The sequence below is a fragment of the Chroicocephalus ridibundus genome, chromosome 5, assembly GCF_963924245.1.
Source record: "Chroicocephalus ridibundus chromosome 5, bChrRid1.1, whole genome shotgun sequence".
NCBI lineage: Eukaryota > Metazoa > Chordata > Aves > Charadriiformes > Laridae > Chroicocephalus > Chroicocephalus ridibundus.
The window spans coordinates 48,516,337-48,533,713 of record NC_086288.1 but is presented as its reverse complement, the minus strand read 5'-3'; the positions used below and the strand labels follow the sequence as shown (position 1 = coordinate 48,533,713).

The 17,377-nt window shown below is 40.1% G+C and overlaps 1 protein-coding gene across 3 annotated transcripts in view; it reads right to left on the bottom strand.

Moving 5' to 3' along the window:
* Window positions 1-17,377, bottom strand: part of LOC134516595 (charged multivesicular body protein 3) — a 37,992-nt gene that overhangs the window by 18,794 nt on the left and 1,821 nt on the right. For 2 of the 3 annotated variants that reach the window (XM_063336949.1, XM_063336948.1), the window contains exons 2-4: window positions 16,434-16,573; window positions 5,174-5,289; window positions 902-3,029 (exon numbers count right to left, since the gene is read on the bottom strand). In XM_063336949.1, the coding sequence (XP_063193019.1) occupies window positions 1,451-3,029; window positions 5,174-5,289; window positions 16,434-16,573 (1,835 nt within the window). In that variant the 3' untranslated portion in view covers window positions 902-1,450. Of the gene's footprint in view, window positions 1-901; window positions 3,030-5,173; window positions 5,290-16,433; window positions 16,574-17,377 lie in introns of those variants that run through there. The other variant, XM_063336952.1, reaches the window with a different exon arrangement.

Genomic DNA, 17,377 nt, shown 5'->3' with positions numbered 1-17,377 from the left:
GATTAAAAACAGCTCTTCTGATAGTTAAGAGAATATCCTCTTGGGAAGACGCCTGGTGACTGGAGGCATGAATAATTTGTTATTAGAAAAGGTAGTGCCCAGGTACCCTGGACAGATAAAACAATGCCAGAAAGCTTTGCTTTGTGAGCGTCGGCCTCCTAACTCTCAGTAAAGGCTCAGAGAGATGGATCATAACTGCAAGAGGGACCCGTGTTTACATTTCCTATTATCATCTTCATTTAATTATCTTCCTTTTATACCACATGGGCAAGAACTAGGAGAGAAATAAAACAATGGGACTGTTGCTTCTACTGTGGCACGTAAAACAATTGAACATACCTATCTAGTTTAGCCTTTTCTTCTACTTACATGATCTCATGCTCTTTTTTTGTTGTTTTTTCCTCTTTTCAGCCAGATCATTTCTGAAAGGTACAATCAAAACAACGGTTTCATATTGAAATATAAAGAAAACAATAGACTCCATTTTTTGTGGCATCAATCAACTATTACTTTTCTCCAAGAAATCAGAAATCACTTCAAAATACCAGCAGTCAGAATCTGGCAATTTTTACCTTTACAAGCCAGTTTTGTGACTGCATGACAATATTCTGCTACTGCACGATGGTTTACTTTGAGGCTGTAGAGGGGCTACCCTAAAGTCTTTCTAGATGTCTGGAGATGAGGGTGCTGGAGAGACAGCTGGTCAAAGAGGGGCTCTGCCTGATAAAGCAGTTTGTAATCAATTGGAAAACCACTGGTGAAGCAAAGACACACCTCAACGCAGCGGACTTAGGAAGGAAGAAGTTCCCAGTGAAACACCATCACCTTCCACGCGGCCAGTAGTTCGCACTGGAGCAATGAATTCCTGTATCACTAGGAGATGATTTATTAGTCACAAAAGTTGTGTTATATTTTTATTGTCTTCACAGATAAATCAGACCAGCAAGACATCCGTGACCATACACACAAAATATTTATCAAAACAATTAACATTACAAATCTCCTTTTAAAATAATTTATTTCACTGATTTCTTTTTAAATGGTACTGTCTTACAACGTACATTATTCAACAAAGATGTGCTGAACAGACTCTAAAATAAGAAACACTTAAATTAAGCAACTGTCTCCGATTAGAATTTCAATTTCACCCACATCCTAACTTGTAAACGTTTGCTGGAATATGCTTCTGTTGTAGGCTTGATTTTTGTGCTTACAAAAACAGCATCGAGTTTCCAGATGTTAAAAAGAAGTTATTGTACGATAAGTATGCGTTCAGTTCAACATACAAGGCAACCAAATGATTCTGTCGTTAACGTTAGCATCATGTATATTTTAGTTCACTGCACTAACATTTAAACTAAAACTTCAAACCACATAATCTTTTAAGTGACTAACATTTAAAAGGCAAGCAGTAATATCCTGAAAGCTTACAAAGGACATCAGCACACAGCTAAGATGGGGCATCACTCGACAAAGGCTGCGGATGTGTGTATGGCTGCTTTTTTTTGTATGAAGCCCACCTGCAGACAGGGCAGCAGTGTCGCCCGCCGGCCAGCCACATCACGATGCAATTCTGGTGGAATACGTGGCCGCAGGGCAGGCCCATGAGCAGACAACCATTTGCAAAATTTTCTAGACACACAACACATTCTGTACAGTGCAACATGTCGGAGGGCCAGGCTGACCAATCCGGCTCCATGTCACCCGCGGTGCTGTACGAGCCGTAGGATCGCACTTTCCGTTCATATGGCTCGGGATGGCAATATTTATTGGCACATGAACAGGTCTCAGTACTGCACCGAGGCTCTCCTTCACTGCGGCTATGAAATGTGTTCAGATCATCGTCCTCCGAGACTTCTTTTTCACTACTGAAGACCTCTTTGTTTTCACTGTCAGAGTCACTTTCGCTGTCTTGAAAGGTTTCCAGCATTTCCTCATCAGAATGGACACCAAGGCATTTAAACCTCCACATCGGTAAGTTTTTTATGTAATCGGTTGGTATCAGAGGGTGAAGCCAGAGATCAGGGAAGGCCAACCGCTCCAAGAACAAATCCGGGTCTTCATCCCAATCAGAGTCAAAAGGAAAGTGTTGAAAAGAGGCAATAGGATGAAACAAGTAGCTGGTGTACCAGTCCCAGAGGCTTGACAGCCACTCCAGATTATTAGCATTTACTTCATCGGCGTTGTTATTGCGTCTTCTTTTCTTCTCAAAGTAATCAATTAGTAAACCATGACCAAGGTACGTGCTGAGGAAGAGGGCTGGATGTGAAGAGTAGAACATCCAGTCGGCTCTTACCCAAGAAGCCAAAGTAGTTGTGTTAGAGTACCTGAAGAGTTTTAAACTGTACTCATAAAAGCTGTCTAAGTAAGGTAGTTGCAAAAAACCTAAGACGGGTAGCCAGGAAATAATTAATAATGAATTATACGTCCCTAAAGTGCTTATAAGAACCACAAAACGCTTTATAGTAGCGCCTTGTGTAATGAACAGGTCCATCCAAGCCATCAGATTAACCAAAACTAAGCTTAAGACAAATAAATCATTAACTTCTGGTTGTAATGAGCGCAAAAAGGAATCCATGGCACGTAGTGATATAAATTCACCAGTGTTATTTCCATACCTGTAAATCCCCTCGGGAGTCCTAAGTATGTACGATGGTGTCTTGTAGACACCAATTTCTGCCATGTAACTTTTATTGTCCCAGTTTTCCACGTTCACAAAAATAAACTCTACTCTTCCAGTAAACTTTACACTCAGTGCAGAGAAGAACGCCGGCGGCTGGTCGAGGTTGGCAAACAGGTATATTTTCACATGGTACTGGTCACTTTTGTTCCATTCTTCTTTTAAATGTTCAGAGTTGTAGATGGTTTTGATCCGAGAAGCAGCATGGGCTGTGATCCATTTGAAAATGTGCTCCACTTCGATTTTGCGCCCGCTGTATTCCTTAAGCATCACTTTTCCCTTAGAGGTACTGGTTTGTGGAACCGACATAATGAGGGTGGATTTCAGCCAGCCCCTCCGCCTGCAGTACCTATAAAGAAAATGGCAAGTTAGATTACAGAGTTTCATGCCCCTGGAGCTGCACTCATTAAATTTCTGTTATAAGCCCAAAAACAAGACATGCTGAGCAACCTGGGAATCTTTACATATAATAACAGGAAATACAGGCACCCAATATTCTCTGGCAAAGTGTATTTATTCTTACAATACACTCATTAATCTCCTTTACAGACATATAGAGAGATGTATTCATAAGACAGGAAGAGGAACAGTGTTAATTTTCATGGGTCATTATAGTAAACAAGGTAATATATTGGAGTTATTCATGCTTCGTAACTGTATTTTAAAAATACGCAAGCTGACTCTTCACTATAAAGCATTAGTAATAGAAGCCGGTTTTCCATGGCCTTCCAGCCAAGAAGAGAACCATTACGATGTAACTCAATGTCCCACAGCTTTCCTGACCCTGCAGGTAACTTTCCCAGTGCTTCCTTCCATCCTAGTTTTGCCAAGCAGCAGTGAGGTGAAGTTAACAAGACATTGGTCTGTTTGCAGTTACTTTAACGAAGCTGACAAGTGTCCACTTCCTACTGGGGCCATTTTGGAAGGATGCAGACAGGCTTGTGGTGAGAAAGCTTGCCACAAATCTGGTGGAGGAGGAAGCAGAAACATGCTGCCAGATCATTGTGGGCTAAACGACTACCCCTGCTGCCTGGCAGGCAGAGTGCTGAGATGGGACGAACTCCAAATCCATACCTAAAAGAAGAGGCTCTTCAAGGCTGAACCCTGAGTCATGGTCCAGATCCCAGTAACTATGAGATGAGTGTGGTGACTCAGAAGACCCCTTCTCTCATGCATCTTTTGTATCAGCATCATTACGCCACCCAATTTATCTAGCCCTCCTTTTAGCAAATGTCTGGCAAGTTTCAAGATTCAAAACGTTACAGAGCCAACAGGCATGCAAACTGTCTCTGAGAACCCTGCAGATGAAATAGAGGCCACCAGCCTCATTCACTAGCCATCTTACCTACGTCCTCTCTGGTTTAGGTCAACAAACATTTAGACAATTACAACTCCCCATCTCAGCAATCTGAATGTAACATATTTAGATCTAGTCTAGCCATAAGGTATTACCCTACTAATAAAGATACCTGACTACTGTAGCACGCAGTGTTCTTCTGAATTTCAGCTGCAACCTGATGAAAACTATTCATGAGGGTTTACTCAACAAAACGTTTCTTGCATTAGGGAAAAATGCATTCATTTAAAACATAATATTTGATTGCAACATTAAGACTAGTCAGAAGCTATGCAAAGAGAAACACTGCCGAATTTTTAAGATGTTCAAATACCAGCATTTTGATTATACAAGATAATTTTGCATAAGCACTGCAAAGTCAAATAATTTTCTCTTATGATTAACTTTGAGATTTCTGTAAACATTTAGGACTTAAGCTGTGTAAGACGTGCATATCCATACACACCACTGGAATTCTAGACCAAGTTTCCCATCACGTGAAGCAAACGCTTCCAACAAAACGTTAAAAAAGGATTATTTTTACAGCAGCACAGAATTATTAACAGCTTCTTTGGCTTTGCTCTTCTTCCTTGTTCGAAATCATATGCAAACAACAGTGAATCTTGCATAGCGCACTGTATGTTGTCAAAGGGTGTGTGCGAGTTTATATATAAACATACAGACATTTGTCAGGAAACAGGATTTGTCAGTAATCCTGAGAAGCAGGCACTGCAAGGTTCATGCTAACCTGTGTTTCTCCTTTCCAGATGGCAATATAACACCTCTACAACTGCTATACTTCTTTTACATGGGCTACATATATATTCGCCTTTGTTCTAAGCAACCACAGTTCTTGTCCCCGAATGCCTGGACTCTAAGGCCAAAGTCTTCTATTCATTTCCTTCCATTGCTGTATTACACTCCACGTAGTCTAATCATGTATTTCACACATGATGCTTTAGGAAGCTGCAGATCTGTGTTTATGGTGCTGATAAATAATGTAATGGAGAATTCTGAACAGACTTCAGTAGAGATAAAAACCATTAATAAAGCCACATTCTGTCACAGCTACTTTTACAACACAGCAAGCCCTGCTGCCAGAGCACAGCTGAGCCTTAAGATATTCTTGGGATTTAGATAATCCTTTAAGAATATACCTGGGGTCACTGGAACAGTTAAAAGTGCCAGTACGTATGCCGAATCTTGAAACTTTCTTCACCATTTTCTCCCAGTGGACTTTACCCACCAGTGGGCTTCTGTCGTTTGCTATGACCTATTGCCAAAAGGAAATAATAATTTAGTAAGTTTGCTTCCTGAAATAAAGAGCAAGTTTCATGAAAACAGAGATCTAGTCATCCTTGATACTGTCTTCCCCCTCTCTTAGAACACAGAGTAGGTATATACAATAGTAATCACACTACATGTCTTTAAAGAGTGAAGCTCTAAGACAGAAATACTGTTTCTGCAGAAAGACAAAAATTTATCATCATTTTAAGTACCTGTTAAGAGACTAAAATCACTGGTAGTTAACAAAAACCTTGGGAAAATACAAAAACTATCATTAACCAGTTCATAGAAGGGGAGAAAGGAAGCAGGTGCAGCAGGTTCTTCTTCTTCACAGTAAAAAAAGACCATTATTTTATTACAATGCTCCATGAAAAGTTACAACATACCAAAAAAAATGTCTCAGAGAAAGTAAAATGAGTTGGAACGTATGCACCTGGTACTAGATTAGACTGTCATCAACCATTTCTAAGCGGTGGAAAGTAGTGATTAAACTCTCGGATAATGCCTAAAAATCTTGACTCCTTCCAGCTTTGCCAGTGACTCACTCTGTAACTTTACGTGACTGTTCCACCAACTCCAATGTCCCATCTGCCATTTCAGGATCATAATTCACTGTGATATATCCCAAGGTCTAATTTGTTCTAACCTAGTATATTAAAGTAGTACTTCAGGTTACCTAAACGTAAGCTTCTGCAAACACGAATGACAAAGAATAGGCATGCATCCTCTGATTTGTAACTGTACAGGGAAGAAAAAGTAAAAAAGGGGGGAAAAAAAAGGAAAAAGGGAAACCTGCCTGCCTGCAGCTGACAGGTAATTTTGAATGACACGACTGATCATGCATTATTCCATCAGCTGTGGCAGTTTCTACTTTAGAAATACCCCACACCCTTTTTCAGGCGGACTGGCAATCACTTAAAATACATTTTTAGATTAAGTTTTGAAACTTCCATTTGTTAGGCATTTGTTTACCCACCATTAAACTCCTCCCAATAATTTTCTGACTTAATAACCTGAAATGTCAGCTTTCCTCTGGAAGTTAGGTTGTCACCATGATTAACAGTTCTCTGGGCACAGGCTGAGACGCAGAGCTGGAAAGCGTGTCTGTCCTTTGCGACTCAAAAATATTATCTGCTTTGTGGCAAGTAGCATCCTCTCAGAAACTCAGAAGCAGAGAATTCACTAAACAGAACGTTCTACATAGGGAAACAAAGTCAAACTGAAGTTACAGATAACACTCCCATTCCACTGAGGCCAACATGTTTAAACAAAACCAGAGGTGAACATCTAGATAAGAATCCCTCAAGTTATTCTCAAAACACACACGTCGCATAGAAAAGCCTTTTTGATTAGCTAAACGTAACCTTCAAGCACCGAGACAACCACCTGGGGAAATCTGTCGTATTATTGAGGCTTCTTCGCATCCCCCAATGTAACCGAAGCAATTACTTTGAATGTTTTAAACTTCCTTTCATGTACTTCAACTAAAAGAGACCACATTCCTAAAGACACCTTAACGCCCATATATCCTCAGAGCTACTACGGTATGATAAACGCATCCAACATAGTAAGGAATCACTGCGTTTTATTAGTAAGTATAAAACGTTGGGAACTGGATTAGTCTTTGGCACAGCTATTCAGCGATCGGTTGCTTCCACAATTCTGTGTGCCTGTTCTGAGAAAGCCTAGCACAGCTGATGAGAATATGCTAATGTTACGTCCAGGAGAACCCATCCTGCTCAGCTGTTTCTTCTGTCTGATACTGCAATATTCACTTTAAGTGTCAAGAGAAGGAGAGTTGTTGCAAACACAGTCACCGGTATGATTTACTGTCATCTGACCGTTTGCACTGGCAGAGTTTTTAACACCAGCTATAATTCCCTTCCTATGAAAAAGTCTTTCAACTTGGAGAAAGTTATTTACGCTGCAGACAACAACAGAACTAGCAGTTCTGTGGTTTGCACACTGAAGCTTTGTAACATTTCTTGGGCTCATGCTTTTTTATGTCATTATGGCAAAAAAACTCCCAAATAAACAAGTCCATTGCGGCTGCTCCTTGCAGACAACACCCACTTACAACATTGGGAATTTAGCACACAGAGGCAAGGGTTTGCGTTTTGGAAAGTAGTCGTCATCTCTGTGAATAGGGGAGCCTGAGAAAATACTACAGGTTAAGCAACCACCCCGTAATTTGGTTTAAATGAAGGACAACTTACAAACACTTGTAACAGATTTTATTTAAGCAGCGTGAATTTTGATAAGCTACGAAATTTAGCTTAAAAACCTGTGACTGAGGAGGCCAGGAATTTGAATGCCGGAGAGGCCTGGAAATTCTTTTAAGTCCAAGGTGTTAAAGCTCTCAGGATTTTCTATTTCAAGCAAGGAGGGGGAAAAAAATTGTCAAGTCCTGCTCTTCTTCCTAGATGATGTTAGAAATAGTTTGAGACTCTACAAGGAATGAAAAAAGGTCGAAACAAAGAGCTAGCAAAGATAGATAAGCGGGAAATCAAAAAAATGTAAGGAAAAATGAGCAATTCAAGTTAGATCATACAAAGAATATAACAAGCTGCACCGAAAGGTTTTTCAGTTATATGAATAAGAATAGAACAGAGGGAAAAGCAGCAGGATCACCATACAACGAAGACAGGATAGAAATGTAAGGTAATTTTCTTTTTAAAACAAAATGAATGCTCTGACTCAGTTTTCAATGAAGAGGAGCTGGCTGGCCGTGGACAGGTTAGCGAGTTTATGGGAACAGACTGTATCACCTGAAGATAGAAACAAAACTCAAATAACTTAATGCATTTAAATCAGAGTAAGCAGGTAATCTCCATCCCAGAACTGTAATACAAGCACAAAAAATTACACATGAACCTGCAAAGATTTCTTAATAAAAATCCTTTGAGAGTAATTTACATTTTGACAGGAGAATAACAAGTTAGGAATTATATTTACGAGCGAATGAAATAAAAATATCCCACCAGTTTGATCTCAACAGTATGCAAAACTGCAGAACAAATGTTAAAGGTGCAGAGACGGTTGAATTTTCCACCCCTTTCCAGCATGGAATTACTAAAGATGTTTAATTCCTAATTAGGTTGAGAGTTAAAAATCCATCTTTTCCTATAGGAAAAGAACTGAGTTTCAAGAAAAGGGAATGTATTACCCGTTCTGTACTTTGATAGGATATCTAGTACTGTGCCACATGGAAAATTTTCAGAAGAACTGGAGATAAGTTTTTATAGTGAGTTAAAAAAAAAAAAGTTTTAAAGTGAGTAAGAAATTGGCTAAGACAAGAAAAACATCCAAATGCCAGAAAAGTGATAACAGACTTCTTAACAGATTTACCTTAGAGCTCAGTTCAGCATATATTCCTATTAATGCCCTTCCTGAAGAAACCTGAATTCTCCCAAAGCCATTTGCAGGTGACATAAAACTGGGAAGCACATCTATGTACAAAAGAGGATTATAGCGCTATACAGGACGAGCTGCACAAATCTTGTAATGCAGAGTGTCAGAAATGAAATTGAATTCAATAATGAACATGGCGCTCAGGGAGTTCATCAGTTAGAAACAGCAATGGGAGGAAAAGCTTGGGTCTGTTAGTTGATCCAAAAGGAGCTATGAGGCATCAATATTAACTGGCTGCGAAATAAGCAAAGCCCAGGATATATTACGCCTGACAAAACAAACTGGTTGATTGATCTCATGTACTGGGAGGAGTGGGGTAGGCATCAGGAGTCGGGGAAAGTAATGGGCGATGTCAATTTAGGCGCAATAGGAACAAATTAGCCATGAATACACTTAGGCCAGAAGTCAGATACATGTTTCCAAGAAGAGAACAGTCAATAGGAGTATTACACTCAGACAACTTACGATTTAAGAGAGACGGCAAGATATTTTATAAACATATATTCCACAGTCTGGCAGAGAGCTGAACTCGCTCATTGAGAAGGTCCCTTTTAGTCATATGCTCTATCTCATTTTAAAGAAATAAAGACAAAGCTCATCAAAGCAGGTTATCTTTTATGAGATCAGCTAGAACAACTGGGAAACAAACACCACATTTAGAGGAACACAAACCCTTGAAGCTCTTGTTATTATTAGCTATCTTCACAATCTGCATCATATCATATGTCAGAGTGACAATGAAGATAGCCCAATTAATCCATTAATGATCTTAATGGGCTAAGAAAATCCAATAGGATCAAAGTAACCCTGCCATTTAACAATTCCACATCACAGAATAGATCTGCTCCCTCACCTACACCTAACCCAGGCCAAGAGGACTGGCTCCAACTGCAGGGTCTGAATTACCATCGCTCTCTATGAATTACTAGCTTCTTCGGTGGAAGAAGATGCCAGAGGGAAGGCCAGGTCCTCACTGAGCAAACTTCCACAAACTTCCTCTGAAGTCTTAGACACAAGTTTCCTCGTACTCCATATGTGAATTTAGGAGGACCACACCATATCCCAAAAGGTCCTGAGAGTCTCAACCAACAACTGTGAAATACTGCAGGTAAGTTATGTCACCAAGATGTGCAAAGTAAAAATGGAAAGACAGGGGTTTGGAGATCTCCTTTATTTCTACATCTTCTGATTGAGTTTTCTTGTTTAGTTTCCATAAACACCTAAAACAGCAGCTTCCAGCTACCACAGAAAACAAAGTTAAAATAGAATCATAGAATCTTCATGGTTGGAAAGGACCTTTGAGATCATCGAGTCCAACCAAACAACCTACAGTCTCTGCCACTAGGGTGAGAATCCACCTAGGGACGCATAATACTGATATCATCAAAATCCTGATGATTTCAACAGGTATTTGCATAGGTAGCTTTTGCACTGGAAGAGCTCTCCTGACTTTGAATTTGACAGAACTGTCACAAAAGAGGCCAATTCAGAATGTAATTAATAGAATAGGTTTGATCTATAAGTTAAAATAGTCATAGTCATGACATTAAGGAAGCAGGCTTTAAGAACAAATATCCCGTGGACAGAAAGATGTAAACACTTGGAAAAATAGGACAATGTCAGCAAGACACTTTGCCTCTCTGGCTTAATCCAAACCAAAAATGCCTAGATATCACAATATCTACTTCATAACTGTCATGGATGCAGCTCCTCCTTAATTTCTCAGTTAACATTAAGCATTTTTTAAAATTGATTTATGAAACATACATACTTCAAATACCAGAAAAGATGGGACAAAAACTGAAGTGGCTCAAGGAAACACTGCTGCTGTTAAAGAGTTTGCTGTAGCAATGAGATATGCAAAGACAAATTCCTGCTCCGGTACTCCAGCAGTACTTAAGCACAACATGGTAGTAGCCTTATTTGAGCATTCTTCTATTTTCTGTTCATTTAAACCAGGTATCATTCAATCCCTTTCAGATAGGTATGTAGAGATTTTGAAACAGGGCACTGCAACAAGATTTAGTCTTAGTTTTTAAGCTCACTCAAAACTAAAAATGTTCAAATATCACAAGGCATGAGAATGAGTCAGAGATGGACAAATGCAGAACAATCAACACTTCATGGTATTTCAACTCTCAATATTTTAACCAATTCTATCTCCTTCAATTATTTTCTCTGCTTTCTCCTTTAGTTAAGGCATAGAGAGGAAAGGAACGTATTAACCATTTGATGCATGATGGAGGAAAGAGCTTATACATATCCTGACAGCAAAGGTACTAAAATAGGATTAACCAGTATTTTTTTAATGGGGAATAATCCCTACAGTGTACTGTGCACAACACCAGGTATACCATCTGGATCGAAAACAACACTCTTTGCGAGTTGCCTCCACTCCAGCAACTTGCAGCAACCCGAGTACTTTGCAGACTGCAGTATATGCAAGGATGACTCCCCACAAAACCTGAACACCCTTGATGGCTTTTTTAAAGAGGGCATTTTAAAAGCAGTCCTTGTAACTAGTTATTACTGCTTCTAACAGCCTCAGGAACCTAAAGTAACCTCAGTAACACTAAAGGGAAAAACATCCCAATGAAGCGTCTACGTTGCACGTTTGACAGCCCTTGTTCCTTGCTAGTTTGATTAAGAGTCATTCCATTTGTGTTTGATACATTGTGCCAGAGATGGGAGCAACACTAAAAAAAGAAATCAAAGCAGAAAGGCAGAATTGTGAGATCATCACAATACAGCAGAAGCTCCGAGCTAAGCGAAGCACATGTGTTTTTTATATATTTTTTTCACAATGGAAAAATATTCACGTTGGCAGCATCTCTCAGCCTTTACGGGTTGGGAGCATGTGCCATGAAAGAAAGAGAAAACTGTATCCAAATGAAAGCGTAAAGGGAAGCTCAGGCATTATCTAAGCTGGAATTTAGCCAGGATACCAGGTGTCAGGCACACCTGCTCATACCAAGAGCACACAGTTTTGAATATGCACAAATAGTCAAAACTTGGTTTTACAGCTTAGCCACAAAGACACCACCACCGAGCGCTCATCAAGCGTGGGCACTAGGGCACTGTGACAGGCTTTACACCATCAGAAGAACAAAATCTTTTAAATAAGAGACACCATTTCCCGCTGCGCACACACACACACGTACAGGTGGTTCTCTGGGGAACGGTCAGTCCTCATCCAGCCTCAGCAAGTCTGTCTCCACATGAAGGAGTATTGACATTTGAATTGGGAAAAAAACCTGTGATTTTGTCAAAGGCAAAACTGATTTCTAACTTATTTAATGAACTGGTAAGGTAGTATGTCTGTGAGAACTGTAAGTCTGGTTTGGCAGTTTCCAGTTTGAGATATCCAGACCCCTTGAGGTCCAGGAACTTGCCCACAGTGCCTGCAAAGGGTAAACGAGCAAAGGAAGCCTGAAACTAGTGTAAAGAGTCCATGCACTCGCTGCAAGATTTTTAGGAATCCACAAAGATACAAAGATTCAAAACCCCTGATCTATTAGTTAAGCTTCTTATGTGCTTTTCATAGAACTCTTTATACAGCTATGTTGCAAAATAGCCTCCCATAGATAAAATAGAAGTAAAAATATTTGGGCAATTCTCATTTAGAAATACAATTAATTATAAATGGACTGGTGGGTTATTTATTAGAAGCATGGAAAAAAGCCTATTTATTCCAGATAACGTCAATAAGTTTCTACATGACTGTCTGTACTTTTATTAATTCTGAGACATCTCACTCTCTGTTTATTATTCGGCATTGTGCTGACAAAACTGAATTTCCGCACAGTCACTATTTCCTAAGAACTCACAACTGGTGCAGAATCCATCCATATGGATTAAAGATGTCAGGAGATTTTTTGCTTTTCTTTTCTGAGAAAGAGACCGTGAGAAATTAGATCAAAATAGGCAAAGACAGAAGACTACATCCATCATAGCACGCAAAAATTAACCACCTCACGGAAAGGCTGAGGGATTTGGGTCTCTTCAGTCTGGAAAAAAAAGACAGCTGAGGGTGGACCTTATCAACACTTATAAATACTTAAAGGGTGGGTGTCAGGAGGATGGGGCCAGGATCTTATCAGTGGTGCCCAGCAACAGGACAAGAGGTAATGGGCACAAACTTGAGCATAGGAAGTTCCACCTAAACAGGAGGAGGAACTTCTTTACTTTGAGGGTGGCAGAGCACTGGCACAGGCTGCCCAGGGAGGTGGTGGAGTCTCCAACTCTGGAGACATTCAAAACCCACCTGGATGCGTTCCTGTGTAACCTGCTGTAGGTGACCCTGCTCTGGCAGGGGGGTTGGACTAGATGATCTCCAGAGGTCCCTTCCAACCCTATGATTCTACGATTCTATGTGGGAGGAGGAAAAAGGAGGAGGAAAAAGGAGGAGGAAAAAGGAGGAGGAAAAAGGAGGAGGAAAAAGGAGGAGGAAAAAGGAGGAGGAAAAAGGAGGAGGAAAAAGGAGGAGGAAAAAGGAGGAGGAAAAAGGAGGAGGAAAAAGGAGGAGGAAAAAGGAGGAGGAAAAAGGAGGAGGAAAAAGGAGGAGGAAAAAGGAGGAGGAAAAAGGAGGAGGAAAAAGGAGGAGGAAAAAGGAGGAGGAAAAAGGAGGAGGAAAAAGGAGGAGGAAAAAGGAGGAGGAAAAAGGAGGAGGAAAAAGGAGGAGGAAAAAGGAGGAGGAAAAAGGAGGAGGAAAAAGGAGGAGGAAAAAGGAGGAGGAAAAAGGAGGAGGAAAAATCCACCAAAATCCTGTAGACACATCCCTTGCTCTGTGATTACACCACTTGAACAAGAAGCTGAGATGCAGAATAGACTGCAACATTTTATATCCATAATAATGTCCTTTGCATTTCTACCAGACACAGTCAGAATGTTTGTCCTCCTGCTTCAATGCCAAGAAGAAAGTTCCCTTTACTTCTCTCTACCACCGTGTTACAGTAGGGACTTTTAAAATAAAAATACACATTAATGTAGATTTTAACTTCATTCAAAGAGGATTTTTATCTATAGATCATTTACTGTATGTTTTTAAAAAGTCATAACGACTACAATATTGTTGGATGTGACAGGCTTCTAGAGACTAACCAGAGAGCATGAGCAATAGCAGAGTTTGGAAAAGAACATTATGTGTTACTCCTCTACTAACAAGAGAAGCAGCTCTAGAAAGTACCACACATCCTCCTTGCCAGCCAAAGAAGTGCAAAACAGCAGCTGGCAAGCAAGAAGAAAGGCATAAAGGGAAAGGTGATGAGATCACGAGCTAATAGGAGAGAGAACATGCTGCTGTCTCGGGCTTTACGGAAGCTCCACGAAGGAGCAGAGGGCACCTGTGAACAGTTACACTGGTAAACAAATTACCACTGAACCTGGATGCTTGGCATGTGGATTTCCAGAAAATAAAGAAATAAAGCCACAAAACACTGTTTCCTTGTGTATGGACTTTGACTTTCTTCAAGGAATTCATTTTGCTGGTTCTAAATGATAAATTCACATCTGAATTTGTGTCAAACATATGAAGAAATAATAATTGTTTCCTCTTTTTCCCTTGATTTCTCTGCAGACGGTGATGGCTATCACATTACCAGTCTGTGCCACCCCAGAAATTTCATTTACATGCACTGGAAAATAAAAATCATCTTCAGAGTCCCCATCCTCCCATACGTCATCATAAAGCCTTCAAAACCGACTCAACCAACAGCCGCTGTACCAGCTGAGCCAGAACCGTTCCTCTCCCTCTGCTGTTTTCCGGCAGCCACTGTGAAACAGGGATTTACAGTCAAGATCCTGAAAAGGACCTGGAGATCGTTCCTGCTTCACAGCCAGTAGCAACAACAGAGCAGGGGAATGCTCCGACCTTGTCTGCGGTCACCAAACCCATCCACGAGGCATCCTCACTCTCCTGCTCTCCCCTGCCTAAGCATCGAGCTGATTAATTAGCTGTAAAGTTTCCACAGGATGCCCAACGGTAAAGGAGAATGGGCAATGGAGAGTAATCAAGAATTAGAAGAGGGATGCGATGATAAAAAGCAGCTTTGGAGGGATGAGGTCTAAGAAAAGAACATGGGAAAAACCTGTGAAAGGAGATGAAGAATCCAGCGCAGGAGTTATCCAGGCAGGAGTTATCATGAGGAAGGGAGCAAATCAAAACTCAAAGTGATGAAAACTCAAAAGGCAAGACTGAAAAAAATAAATGTGACTTATCTAGTGTTTTTTATTAGAGAGAAACAGACAAATAGCATTCAGCAAGTAAATTATTCAGTAAATTCCCCTGATTTTTTTTCCCACAGCTATTGTGACCAACTGAATAGCTGTGCAAATATTCCCAGAATGATGACAACATTAATCACACTAGAGATATCAAAACGCAGCCCATCTGATCTGCTATTACGAAGCTAGCTGCAAATGTATTACAGTTAAAATTCTGCAAGCAAGAGACAACAGAGAGAACTACCATATTTTACTCTTTTGAGCTGCAAGGGGAGGAGGGAAAGTTTTTCATAGCGTTTTCATGCTCACATTTGTCAACTAGCTCGGAGATGTGTAAACTTCCTTTCAATGCTCTCTCTCTCCGCTTGAAGAATCCCCTTCTGTATGATTTGAACCTGAAACTTACATTCAACAAACTCCACATACATCTTCCCCTAAACACAAATGCCATTTCAGTGGCAAACGTAATCTGTCCTCTCATTGTCTGTTTTAGGGTGAGATCTGATGTGGTGACGGTGCAGGTCCAGTAACAAGTCATTACATCTTGATAAACTCTTTAACTAGAAAACATGAAGTGAGGAGACCAGACAAACCAGACAGCAGAGCTGTCAGCTGAACAATTAATTGTCTGGTGGAGAATTTTGATCGCCTGATGTGGCTGTTAGCAGAGAACTTATGCCTAAAAAAAACCAAACCTCTTCTCAATAAAGAAGTTCATGCAGAAAAGCATTTTTACATTTTGGTCTAGATTATTTATGTTCTCAAGAGTGATGATAAATTATTTCGAATCCTATTTGGAAAAGTCTTTCCTTTCCTAAACTTTCTCTTATCCTCATGCAGCCCTGGGGAAACACGCTCTAAAATCAGTGGACCCACAAAGTTTAGGGGGAAGGTTAACTTTAAGCTACTGGAATATGTTGTAGAAGCAGCCTGAGTAGCACACTGGGAAGCTGCACACTGAGCTCTTGCCTTTGTGAAGAGGCAATAGAGCTTTTAAAAGTGCTCTAAGCCCCCCAGATCAACAGAAACTTAAACGGGTTGGGTCTGAGCATGTAACACAACCAAAAGGAAAAGCAATGCCAGAGGCACCTCTCCTGTGCCAGCTGGGAGCATCTGCACTTAATGCACCTACTTCACATATTACACGAGGTCTTACCATACCAGGGTCAAGTACCTGCATAGTTTGTGTACTTAAGTGTGTGCTGCTTTGCTTATTTTCTGGTTCTAAAGTACCTGGTTTTCAAAAAGCAATCCACAGAATAACAGGTGGGTTTTTTTATTCCTGTCTGTATAGGAACTCTCACTTCCAGAATTTCTTCTTTTTTTTTTTTTTTTTTGGAACAGATTTATTCCTTATGATCTCCCTGATGTAGTTTATTTTTGTAAACATCTCTGTCACACACTTTTACTACTAGTTAACTACTCTCACAAACTCCTCCTTTGAAACGCATTTTGGATGTGATAAATACATAAAAATATATGATCAAATTTCTATACCTGTACCAGCCAGATCCCATCTTTTGTGTCTTCTACAAGCTCATAGAAGTGCATTTCACCACTAAAGTTTGTACTGGAAACCGATTCAGAGGCCTCTTCCTCCTTGAGAGCAGAATAAAGCTCTCCTTCCATAAGGTCGCCTGAAAAAGAGACAATTGGAGAAATTCAATTACAGCAGCAATTGAGAAAGATCGCTTCATAAATTCTAGTAACAGTTTCACTAACTAAATTTTACATGGTTGCTCAGAGAACCTTTTCAGTACGAAGGTAGCTAATCTAAAAAGTTATTATAATTTTATCTATAGTGACACGACTATGAACAATTTGACTTCAGCTGTCAGGCCACAGAAGAGAGGAACACTATGCTCCTGGTTACACAGACGTACCACGCACGCAACCGAGCGCACAAAAGAATAAATGAATATCTTCTAAGCCTCACTCTCTGAAAATAACAATATTCTGTGGCTAAGAGCAATTTTAATTCATGTGCCTTTGCTTTCATTTCACAGGAGGGTAATTTTGCAGCAACCAGCTTTTTAACACTGATAATTCAAACAGACTTACAGAATTTCAATCAATAATTTTGTAACAAAAAGCCACATTGACTGTCCCATTGCAAGTAAAAATCTCAGGCAGAATAAATTAGCTGTTGGCTTCTGTTGGCAAAGTTGGAAAAACTTCCCGTGAACTCCAATCCTAGTGACGTAAGGAGCTCACAGTAAAATCATCTGATAATGTTTCCTTTGTAACCTCATTTCCTTCTCAGGTGGTGTTTCACAATCATTACAAACGCTGGTAACGACAGCTAGCATTCTAGTAACTAATTTATTAAGCTTGAAGAAATTAAGTCTTGTCCAAAAAGGCTGTTTCCTTTAAAATATAAAATAAAAAAAGCTTAACAGCTGAAACCCTTCCCAAAAGTATTCAAAGAATTCGGGGGGGGG